Here is a 12563-nt window from a genome sequence, read left to right as displayed (position 1 = left end):
TTACACAATTAAACATGATTTTTTATTCTTTCTGATTTAATAAACTGTTTCTACATATGCAGCAAGTTCTTGGCCAATTGACAGAAAAAAAGCATTTTCAAAAGCATTTCAAGAACCGTTTTCTTAACATGACATTAAATGTGTAAAACTTTTCAACTGTGTTTTAGTCTGTTGTGTTTTTTCTGTGCCTGCACCCTCCCTTTAGCTGCTAGGAAAAAACATTTTGAGTCTGAGATACAAGAAATACAGAGCTTCAGAGGGTCTGGAAAGCGAAAGCCTGGTCCCACTTTTAGCCAGGCATTCCAGCCAGGCGTTCCTTGTCATAGTAGAGGATGGAAAGATCAAATGACAGGCCTCCTCACTGTTAGAACCTCAGTACTCCTGATCTGAGCTACTGTCGCTGCAGAGAAATGCCAGTTTCTCCTTGACCTGCTCATAGAGCTAATGCTGTGGCATTGAAGGTAATTCCATTACCTTCAATACCCATCAAGTGAACCAAGACTTGTAGGAAAAGCAACTAAATCTCCTTGGTTACATAAAGCCTAGTATAACTTGGCAGAGTGAAGAACCATTTATTTGCCAGTGGTATAGAGGCTGCAGGATTCTTCCTGGAGACATCAGGAGGGAGATCTGGTGATATTCCTGAAATCTGCTCTGAAGATGTGAGTTACCAATAAGCATTCCTTGTGGAAGAGAGGGTGAAGTAAAGACAATCTCTATAGATTATATTCCAGAATTAGCAAATGAACTAGGAGCTATTCAGTCCAAGCTGATTGTATAGGACAGGGCAATGGTTGCAGAAGATTGTTTCATTTTGATTGGAGGAGAAGTTCAAGTGTGAAAATAGCCCCTGTACTAACACACTACTGGACTCTTGAGAATATCAGTGGTTGAGTTAGATGTCAAAATAGGTCATTAAATTCAGGACAGGATATATGGTCTTATGACTGTTCCTCCAGAGCTATCTTTCTGGATTAGCTGACAGATGGGTTGGTTTTTCAATTCCTCCAGCATCTTGAAAGAATGCTAAAAAAGCAACTGGATAAAGACAGCACTGTATATCAAGGACTCATTAAAGAAATACAAACCAGCTTACTTAGGCAAGCCTTTACTGGTACTTGACATACTTTTCTCCTAGGCCTCTGAATGCTCTGAAGGCAAGGATAAGGGTCAGATTTGACTCTCCATCCTGAAAGCCGATGGTGAAAGCAGGACAAGAACAGTGCACCTTCAGCCACCTGAATGGCTGAGGGGATGCACTGTGCCACTCTGTAGTGAAAGGTTCTTTATGATCAGCTGTGCCACGTGGCTGAATTTCAGCTAACTGGCTACCAAAGAATAAGCAGCCCCCCTCTCTTAAAGTAGTAGATTAAGTCTCTTGAAAAGTCCTTCAAGATTAAAATTCAAACAATTTACTACTGGCCACAGCCAGAAGACAAAGATGCTCACTGCTCTCTTATGAGTTTGTTTGGACTCCTCTGCAGGCTGTAAGCTCACTAAACTGTAGTTTTTTTCCTTCATATGCAAAGCTTCTAAAATGGGACTCTGGCGTTCAGAGATGATCTAATAAATAAACCTGGTTGCCTCTACCAAGTCCTTCATGAAAAGGAATTTCTTCTAGGTGTAACCTTTTTTTATTGTAGAGGCCCTGGTTTCCACCCACTTAAATTATTACCTGCTACTGGTGATTACATCATATTTACTTTGTGGGTGGAATCCTGGAAACTGAAAAGCTGGTAAGCGTCTCATTTCACATAAGTGGGAAATGAGATATGGATCCCCAACAGTTATAATAATTTTATACACCATACACATTATCCCCATACAGCAAGAGATGTTCATAAATAAATCAGCCACGCTCAAAAGTAATGTATAGGCTTAACAACAGAGGTGCTTAAAAAACCAGAATTGCACATTACTTCCAATGAAGTCAGCTGAAATTTAGGAAAAATATAAAAAGATAATACCTCAATTAGGAAATGCTTAAGTAGTCACTAACTACTCAGAACACTACTTTGATTCATTAGCTGCTCTCATCAAAGAAAAATTTGGGGCAAAGTATTCCCTCCACCCATTAGGAATTTGAATAGTCGAATTCTCTAATTCTTCTGTAATTCTTTAGTATATTCTACGTGTGGTATAATCCAGTACCAGGCTAGCAGCTCCAAGAAGAGCAGGATCTGCTAGATTTGAGACCACCACATCCACTGTTTTAACAGAGGACAGTGCCTGTCGATTTATCACATCTTTGACAGCATTAACATAGTGGTTAGCGAGAACCCCAGAAAGGATCACAAGAGACGGGTTCACCGTGTGCAGAATGTTCACAACGCCAAGGCCCAGCGCTGTCCCAGCTGAAAGATGAAGTAAAAAGAAATTAAGTAGAATACTCAGAGCACTTCTGGCATCAGTAGCTGAAACAGTTCTGTTAGCAGCAAGTAACACTGGAAAGTCAGTTAAGTGTTTTGTTCCACAGAGTTTTATGTTATCAGGTAATATGTGTCTGCTATTAAATTTTCTTTTGAAAGTAAAAAAAGAAAAGGCAATTTTTTTTTGCACAATAATGCATTAATCAATGTTATGGATGTGAAAAGACAAAACAAGGCATTAAGCATGCTTGTAAGCAAGGAGGAAATAGGAAAGCATCGCTCTACCACCTCAGTGTTAACCAGTGTGTACAAGGAAGGACTATGCTTAAAACTAGTAAATCCATAAAATCCACCATGTAAAGTAGCACATAACATAAATTGCCTTTGCTACCTCTGACAGCCATTCACTTGTTTATAATGAAATGTCCCAGAATTTTCCATTATGATAAATTATAAAAAACTTATTTTTTAAAGCAGAGCCTTTTAATATTTTTTTTTTACTGGAACAGATACTTTTAACACTTCTGCTGACATTTTCTCCAACATTTATATTTAAAATCTCATTACCATTAGAAATCACAATTTCTATATTGAGAGGGCCTCAACATGTACAGGCTGCTTATAGTGTTACAGTGAACTACCATTTCTGTATCCCCTAAAATACAATCATGGAAGTGTTTCACCCTCTGGGCTATGTTCTCACCTGTTCTGAGAATGCTCTCTGCTTTTGTATTCCCAAGTTTAGCTGCTTGAATAAGGTGTGCAGCACTAACAATCTCCTCCTCCTTCATTGACATTCCTTCTACTAAAAGCAGATCATCTGAAAAGGAGAGAAAGCCAAGAGCAAAACATGATAACGTGGCAAGTCAGAGGGTGAAAAAAAAGAAAAAATATTTCCATCTCTTTTACTTGTATACTGAATCCTGAACAATCTGTTCAACTCTGAGTTTAGCTGAAGTAATCATATCCATGTTATTCGGGACACTACTTGCAGAAGCAGGGAATCAAACTCAAACAGTTAGAGTGTGGTATATTAATATATATATATATATATATTATATCTGTATATAATATCCACTAGTCTTGTTGGACCCAAAAATAAATAAAATATAAATATTCTCATATTATTTAAGACTTAGAAGCTTTAGCTGAAAGACAATCACTGTGAAACCAAATGTCACAGAATGCCTGTCAGATTAGTTTTCATCAAGCTTAAAAAGAAAAGACCAGCTCTACTGCGTGCTTCTGCAAGTTCTGAGACCAGTGGTTCCAAATGTTCCTTGCTACTGAAAATGATCTGTATTATGTATGCTGCCTGTGTACCTATTCTTGTCTCCTCCTAGAAAAAGAAGGCAGATTAATTTTTTCTTAATACCTTCTTTTCAAATGTCTTCCTATACTGCAGTTTAGTAACAGTGTTTTCAAACCCAGAGTAAATAGATACCATCGTGCAGTTTCTTAGCTTCTCTCTGTAACGCTATTCCTGAGGCATATGCTTCTATGCATCCTTGGCTGCCACACAGGCACTCTGGTCCATCTAAGGATACCACAATGTGCCCAAGCTCAGCAGCACAGAAAGAACTGCCATGGATCAATTCGTGCTGATGAACGATTCCACCTCCAATTCCTGCAAAGATATTAAGATTTCTTTTGTTTAAAAAAAAGACAAACAGCCCCTGCTCCCCAACAGTTTTTAAAGACTACAAGACACTGATATTTGCTTTATCCTGATGTAGACAAGATTAAATAATTTGCTTCAGTGATTTGACACTCTTAATACACAAGCTTATAGCTCCCTTCTATTCATATATGTATCAAAATGGTATATAATGTTTGTATTTTTTTAAACCTATGGATGGTACTGAAATATGACAGATCTTTTAAGCTTGTGAATCATACTCTTTATGCAGAAAACTATCCAAGTGGCCTTAAAATTTTGCACTTCAGAAGAGAAGTTCTAATGATGTATTTAGACAGCTAAACCTGTGTGTTAAATGGCCAGGACAGATAAATGTGCAGGCCTCTGCTGCCCCTCCCCAAATTGGGTGTAGATTCATCAGCTAATTCTTACTGCCACCATCTAAAAGACTATATACTTAACAAATGAGAAAAGTTACCCCACATTTGCATTTGGGATTAAAGCATACTTTCGTATATTCAGTTGCTTATCTTCCAGATACATATTCTGCATTTCTAAAGTTGAAAGAGGATTAATCTATAGAGCTGAAAAATGCCAAATTATTCCAGCTGAAGTTGCTCAGATTTTCCTTACTTGCCTGTGTAGCAGTACCAGAAGAACTTGTTTGATCAAAAAGTCTATAAACTATGGAAGTGGTTTTATTTGCCAGAATAAATTAAAAAGCACCCTAAACCAAAAAAAACAGTATAGCAATAGAATTTTTGGTTTTCCATGCACAGTCGTAATGTTTATGCCTGTAGAGCCTCTAAGTGATGGTGCTAGACTTTGGGTGTCACTGAACTACAACCTACCCACCTGTACCAGTAATCAGTGTTACAAAATTTTCTATTCCTTTTCCATGACCAAATTTCCTCTCTGCTAGAGCAGCACAGTTTCCATCATTGTCCACCCAGACTGGCAGGTGCAAAGCATCAGATATAGGAGTTCTGAGATCCACAGAGCTCCACTCCTGAATGAGTTTTGTAGAGTGAAGCACAACTCCTTCTCGAGGGTTTACCCGTCCACCGGTGGAAATACCTAAGTCCCAGAAATACAGGAGAGAAAAATGAAAACTAAGTCTGTGTAACAGACTTTAAGTAAAAACCTATTTTTCTTTCTCTAATGACAAGATTTTTTCCCCCTAATATTAGCATTTGAAGCAGAGTATGAAAGTAAAAATTTTTGAAGTATTACTGGCAGTTCAACTTTAGACATGTACAGATCACAAAATCATTGAATGGTTCGGGTTGAAAGGGACTGCTGGAGACCATCTAGTCCAACCTCTCTGCTAGAGCAGGTTCACCTACAGCAAGTGGCACAGGATTCTGTCCGTGTGGGTTTTGAGTATCTCCAGAGAAGACGACTCCACAACCTCTCCAGGCAGTGTGTTTCAGTGCTCAGTCACCCTCAAAGTAAAGAAGACAGTTCATAGAATGCCACACCTCTAATCGCAATGCACCAAGTATCTTTAGACTGACTAGATGGGTAGTGGTTGTTAGTCAGAGAGTTAATGTTCCTACTTCAGGCAAGATTGCAGCAAATCACTTAGTAGCTGCCTTTCTTGTTAGTGGGTACAAAAGACATAACAGAAAAAATAAATTATTCAAATCCTGGAACTCTATTAGTGTCCAGAAGTCTGCTATTACTCTCAAGATTCAGAATGACTAAAATAATTACTAGACCTAGAGTATTGATTTTGCCTTGAAAACACACTGTTTTTGTGAAAGATCAAAACTGTGTTCAGGGATTTGTCTGCTGAACAAAGTAGGCCAGTAACCAGCTCTATTGGCCAGCCCAGTTTTTCCTAACTCTGGAGAGGCTTCCAGAGTTGGTGAGAGTCTCTCAGGACCACTGAAAAGCAGGTGTCTATAATGGAGGTATGTAGCTCTAGACAATTAAGTTTGAACATTTTCTTGTACAGAGCTTATATGACTGCCTCACATATGAAGATGGCTCCAGGGTTAATGCTGTAATGGAAAGCAGCCATAAAAGCTCCAAAACAAGCAGCTGAATTGAACATTAAAGGTGTAAAAAAGATCAGATTTGAAGGGCTAACATTTCTCCTTACAGCTTTGTGTACTTAACACTGTTTTTGAAGTTCAAGTTAACTTTTCTTTGTAGTGTGTGATTCAGGTAAGTTTTCATCTGGAACAAACTACTTTTCTTTAGGAACGTTTCTCAGCTAAAATGAATATTCTATGTCCTTCTGAAAAATCCAGAACACATTAAACAACATCTTCATAAATAACTAATATTTAAGGACAAATCTCCTAGTCACCATCAAACTGAAGAAGTCCTGTCTGATACAAGCACAGTTTAATACAGAACTGTACTGCAAGTGAACTAGAAGTCAGCAGAAGGGCTGCTTTTGTCTCCGTTAGCTACAAATTTACTCCTAACTTTCTTGCCTTTTTAGTTTGCCTGGGTGTATCTGAAAATTCTGCTGCACAGTTGATCCTAGCCCTAAAGAAAGGCTTACAGACAGCAAAGAGCTGTTTTGATAAACACTGAGCATCTGATTCACAAGGCCAAGACAGCAGAGAGCTTCATAATCCAGAGTACTACAAAAACACATTTTAGATATAGTTTACCATAACAGATTGTTTAATGGTTGTTACAAACTGTAGAAACTTCAGTTTTTGTAGTCAGCTTCTCATTTTTAGCTATTTAGAAATGTTTGTTTGTTAAGAATATGTAAGAACTTGAAGTACAGAAGATCCATTTTAGAGAGGTGTTTTAAATTAATGAGTAGTGATTTGATTTCATGTTGGAAAATACAGATGTAAAAAGTATTTGTTAACTTACCTACTCCCAAAATTCTGCAGTTTACATTTACTGCCTCTGATGCAGCCTCTACACACATCTTTAGAATTAACGCTAGTCTGTCTTCATAGGTTTTAGGGTTGAGCTGGGTATACTTCTTAACTATTTCACCCTAGAAATTAAAAACAAGAAAACATGCCCCACAGAAATGTATGTCATGATGAAATTTCTCTTCCATGTAAATTACAGGTGAATTTGAAAATAGAGAGCCATAACTTATCTCTTTAAAAAAACACAAATGCTATACTTTAGTTTTTGGGCTTGCAGGCAATGTTCATGACAGCTCTTGGGTACAAGTTTGTAAGATTAGGCATTGCATTCTGCTTCTGTAATCAACCCCCCATCTGAAATTAAATACACATTTTAAGGAACACATAGCTCATGTGAGGAAGTATCACCAGAGCTGCTGCAACTGTTGTTAGGCATAAACCATGACAGAGCAATGTACTTAAGCTCAACACTGTGTTAAAAAAAAAGGTAACAATTGCTTAAAAAGGACAGAAAACCCACAGTGCTTTAAAAATAAAATCTTTCCAATCTGACTGCATTCTGAAAGGTTTCTGCACCAAAAAGGCAGAATCAGACAGACCGAAATGCTAGAAATTTGAAGGCAAAATTGACTATACTTTCAGAAATATCTTCTAAGTGATTAGACTTCTGAGTTACTTGCAATATTTGTGGAGTACCATCGTGTCATACATCATGACACTTGATGGTACCCAGAATAGTCTGGGTTTAAAGAGACCTCAAAGGTCATCCAGTTCCAACTCCCTACCATGGGAAGGGACACTGAACCAAACCAGGCTGCTCAGAGCTCCATCGAACCTGGCCTTGAACATTTCCAGGGATGCGGCACCCCAGACTCCTCTAGACAACCTGTTCCAGTGCCTCCCCATCCTACAACAAAGAACATCTTCCCAATATCTAATCTAAACCCACCCTCTTTCAGGCTGAAGGCATTCCCCCTTTTCATGTCACTACATGCCCCTGGTAAATACTTTGGAGAGGGTGGGGAGGGGCCATGAAGATTATTTTCAACCCTGTTCATGCTGTGTAATGAAAGTATTCATGATGCATGCTTGGAATCCATGGGCACTAAGGAACTGACATTAATTCAATGTTTACATGGCAGGATTAAGCCAGGAGACTGCTGAAGGTATCCTGTGTAACAGTGTTATTCTCCCTGTTAAATCCCCTGTACCATGCATCTCAGTGAACTGCACTGAATTAATGCAACTCAGTAAAGAGGAGTAACAACGACAGTCTATAAAAAAACATGGCTGAGTCATTGTTGCCAAAGAACTTGGAAAATTCCAAACTGATAATGGGTTTGAGTACTGGGTCCCACCATCTCAGTATCACATAAGTGACAGTTAGTGGATTTTGGATGCTTAGTTTCTTCTTCACTTTTAGGTTCGAGGGTGCATCAGAGAACTTGTTTTGGAAGACAAGGTTCCAGCAAATATTATCAGAAGACATAAGGCCTTCTAAAAGGAATTTTTAAGTCTCCTTTTTTTTTGTGAAAATAAAGTTTAATCTCATATTCTGCCACTGGCTGTTAAATACTTACATCTGTTGTGTAAATTTTATTATGAAAGTCTGATTGTTTTCACTCTGATGTGCCAGCATTTCAATTTTCACAAATGTAACTTCAAGCTCTGTAAAGTGGGCAGAATTTTTTACATTATTTTTTTCCAGTCTGTGTTGACTCATAGGAAAAAATGTGGTGTCAATTTTGCTTCTAAAAATATTACACTTTTAAAAGCTGTCTTTAAGACCTTGAAGATCTGTCAGAATCTCTGAAATGAAAATTTTCTCTTAATGTGAAAACTGTGGACTGTGTCAGATCACTTTACATAACCCTTCATGCTTCATGCACCTTATTCTACCTTCTGGGCAATTATTATTGAACTGATCTAGTTGTCTGCAAATATGAAGTATAACGGTAGGTGTAATTGTCCAATACTGTTGAGAACAAAAGCAAAATACTTCTCATCATGAATTTTATTCACATCTTGGAAATGCTGCAGAGTTCAGTAAATTGATTTGCTAGATGCTGGTTGTTGCTCAGAATGGTCTTGTGTCAATTAATGGAAGTGTAAGGCAGTGGGGCAGCAAAAAAGCTAATACTGCAGCCCTCCATGTTTTGCTTGACATACAAAACCTTGCAGGTTGAACTGAGTTACCTTTTAAGAAGAACCAACACATGCAAAAGCTGTTCTATTCGTCAAAGTCTGTAGTCAACCCACAAAGAAGCAGCTAAAACCTTGCACCACCAAATGGGCATTGCTAGTTTAACATCAGTCTTAGAAGAGCAAAGCAATAAGCAAGTTTTATCAGGACTGTATGAGAGGCAGAAAGAAGGTGAGAAATCTTCTTTGTCCCTCAACAAAAGTTGATAAGACTGCTTTGTTTTGGAGCTATTTGGCATCACAAGCCCGTACCCACAAAGCCCAGTGGAGTTGGCAGAATATCTAAAAGCACAACAGAATATTTACCTTCATACTGACGATTGCTACTCGGAGATTTGTTCCTCCTAGATCCACTGCCAGAGCACTCTGTGTCTCTAGAATATGGTCAATATCTTGAGAGATATTATCTTTGACAGGAGGAAAACAGAATTTCTTTTGCAATGGTTCTTTGAGGTCAATAGATTTAAGGAACTTCAAAATCCTTGGAACAGCATTACCATCTCCATATATTTTTGAGCTATAATACAAAAAAGAATTAATGTAATTTGAAATAACACTGGAATCTATAAAGTTCTTTGTATGGCAGAAGAGTGTAACAGTATCATTACAATATTATGATCTGGCGACTCTGCCAATGCTGCAGCTCACACTATGACAGACTGTCATGAGACATGGTAGATAGTGACAGTAGTTTAAAGAACACACGCAGATCTTTCAAGTCTGGCATTAGCTACATTTTGGAATATTAAACAGGAATGCAGAAAACTGGAAACTAATGATACCAAAATCCCTGTAAAATTATGTTTAATGAAGCAGAAATAAAAATATGGGCAGTTTATGTGGTACAAATCAAGTAAGATGTACTTATTGCACAGATGCCAACTATGTAATAATAAACCATATATTCATGTCAGTTTTCAACATGACTGTTTCTAAAATATCATACACAGCATCAGATACTTGGTATTAAAGAATTCAGTTTTACTGTTCAGTTTAGATTCTTCAAAAATACTCTTTTTATCCTTGTCCTTAGTTGAACAAGTATCTATCAAACTTTATAAGAACTTAGATGAACGAGAGTCAGTACTCATTAGGGCTGAGGAATAAGGAAAAGCACCTTGCCAGAATTCTGCATCTTCCCTGGAAGCTTGCACTCAGGACTCTCTATGCATCATGAAGTCAAATCAGTTATTGAGTATTGTGTCATAGAAGCACAGAATAGCTTGAGTTGGAAGTGACCTCTTGAGATCATCTAGGCCAAGGCAGGTCACATTGACCAGGTGACAGGAACTCATCCAGGTGGGATTTTAATGTCTCCAGGGAGGGAGACTCCACAACATACCTGGGCAATCTTTGCCTGTGGTCTGCCACCCTCAATGTAAAGCTCTTCTTCAAGTTGAGATGTAACTTGTGTTTTGGTTTATGGCCATTACTTCTTGTCCTGTTGCTGGGAACCACTGAGAGGAGTCTGGCACCATCCTCTGGGCACCCGCCTTGGAGATATTGTTATATATTGAAGAGGCCCCTGCTCTCAGTTGTGTCTTGTCTTTGTCTAGACAGGCCCAGCTTCCACATTCGCTCTCTTCTCATAAGAGAGATGCTCCAGACCCCAAATAACAGAATCACAGAATAAAATAGGCTGGAAAAGACCTTTGACACAATCGAATCCAACATGTTACCTAACATTATCAGCTTAACCATGGCACTGAATGCCTCATCAAGTCTTTTTTTTAAACACCTCCAGGGACAGCAGCTCAACCATCTCCCTGGTGTCACGATCCGCTCATACGAACAGGGGTTGTGATGGTTCAGAGTGCAAAACACAACACAGTGGGGATTTCAGTATTAATCAAAACAAACCACTGTTTATTGAATGACCACAGCAAATGCGATAGAGGGATTAAGGGAGAGAAAAAAGATAGAGAAAGGGGGAGAGAGAAAGGGGTGGGCTTATAGCTACCAAACGTAGAGATGAAATCCTTTGCAGTCCGGCCGAGGACCCACCTGTTATGTCAGGGAGATCTCAAAGTCCTGGTTATCTCAGGGTTCTACTATAGTCCCTTGCTGAGGGGGGGAACAGATCTTAAAGTAAGTCTATTGAAATGGCTGAGGGAAAAAAGGTATTGAAGATGGGTACAGACAGCCCACGTTCTCAGCAGGGTAAGTCAATATCAGCAGTGAGCAGGACCCATTGTGTTTCAGCACTGGTTTCTATGGGAAACCAGTCTAGGTCAAGTGAACACATCTGCAGACAGCACTTAGCAGGCATCCTGCTTCAGTCAGGCCAGCACCCCTGGATCCGAATTACGGGGGTCTCAATCTCAGTCCTTAGGAGGGGGGCATCAATCTCTGTCCATCATGGTGGTAGTGGAGCAGATGAAGGATTTTCCGTGGGAGGGCTACCAAAGTTGCTCCAGCAAGTTCATCTGGCCAAGAGGTGGGAGAATTCCTGGGCTATGGTCATGAAGCAGGTGCAAGCATATAGGGCGCGTCGCCCCTTGACAGGCCCTGCTAGAAGCAGTCACTGTAGATACAGCTGTGAACAATCACTTGGCAGGCCAGAATTCTGCTCAGGGGCCTCAGGATTTTTGGAAGTTCATCCACCACCTGCAGGCCAGAATTCCAAGCAGGCTCCAGATGTCTGTCCTGGGGATGGTCATGAGGCAAAGGAGGAGAACTTCATACTACCTTTCACACCTGGGTAGCAGATTCCAATGCTAAACCACTCTTTCTGTGAATAATTCTTTCTAATATCTAGCCTAAACTTCCACCTGGCTACAGCCTCTTGTCAGGGAGTTGTAGAGAGTGAAAAGGTCTCCTTTTTTCCAGGCTGAACTCCCAGCTTCCTCAGCCATTCCTCATAGGATCTGTATTCCAGGCCCTTCACCAGCCTTGTTGCCCTTCTCTGCATGAATTCAAGCATCTCAGCATCCTTCCTAAATTGAGGAATTGGACACAGCACTCGAGGTGTGGCCTCACCAGTGCCAGTACAGGGGCAGAATGACCTCCCTGCTCCTGCTGGCCACACTATTCCTGACACAGGCCAGGAGCCCTTGGCCTTCTTGGCCCCCAGGGCACACTGCTGGCTCATGTCCAGCCGGCTGTGGACCAGCACCCCCAGGGCCCTTTCTGCCTGGGCCCTGTCCAGCCACACCATCCCCAGCCTGTGGTGCTGCAGGGGGTTGTTGTGACTCAAGTCTGGGCCTGGGACTTGGACTTGTTAAACCTCATATCCTTGGACTCGGCCCATCTATCCAGCCTGTCCAGGTCCCTCTGCAGAGCCCTCCTACCCTCTAACAGATCAATACTTTCTCCCAGCTTGATGTCATCTGCAAATTTACTGATGGTGAACTCAATCCCCTTGTCCTGATCATCAATGAAGATATGAAACAGGACTGACCCCAGCACAGACCCCTGAGGGACACCATGGTGACTGCCCACCCACTGGATGTGACACACTTCACCTCCACTCTCTGGGCCCGGCCATCCAGCCGGTTCCTA

At 40.1% G+C, this 12563-nt stretch overlaps 1 protein-coding gene across 3 annotated transcripts in view; it reads right to left on the bottom strand.

Moving 5' to 3' along the window:
- GNE (glucosamine (UDP-N-acetyl)-2-epimerase/N-acetylmannosamine kinase) overlaps positions 1-12563 on the bottom strand; it is a 35007-nt gene continuing 22444 nt past the window's right edge. For all 3 annotated transcript variants that reach the window (XM_063180093.1, XM_063180094.1, XM_063180096.1), the window contains exons 7-12: positions 9369-9579; positions 6853-6982; positions 4864-5085; positions 3814-3996; positions 3073-3189; positions 1-2354 (exon numbers count right to left, since the gene is read on the bottom strand). In XM_063180093.1, coding sequence (XP_063036163.1) covers positions 2119-2354; positions 3073-3189; positions 3814-3996; positions 4864-5085; positions 6853-6982; positions 9369-9579 — 1099 coding nt within the window. In that variant the 3' untranslated portion in view covers positions 1-2118. The remainder of the gene's footprint in view (positions 2355-3072; positions 3190-3813; positions 3997-4863; positions 5086-6852; positions 6983-9368; positions 9580-12563) is intronic.

The sequence above is a fragment of the Melospiza melodia genome, chromosome Z (assembly GCF_035770615.1).
Source record: "Melospiza melodia melodia isolate bMelMel2 chromosome Z, bMelMel2.pri, whole genome shotgun sequence".
Taxonomy (NCBI): Eukaryota; Metazoa; Chordata; class Aves; order Passeriformes; family Passerellidae; genus Melospiza; species Melospiza melodia.
The sequence above is the reverse complement of the archived record's forward strand: the minus strand, read 5'-3'. Positions and strand labels throughout refer to the sequence as shown.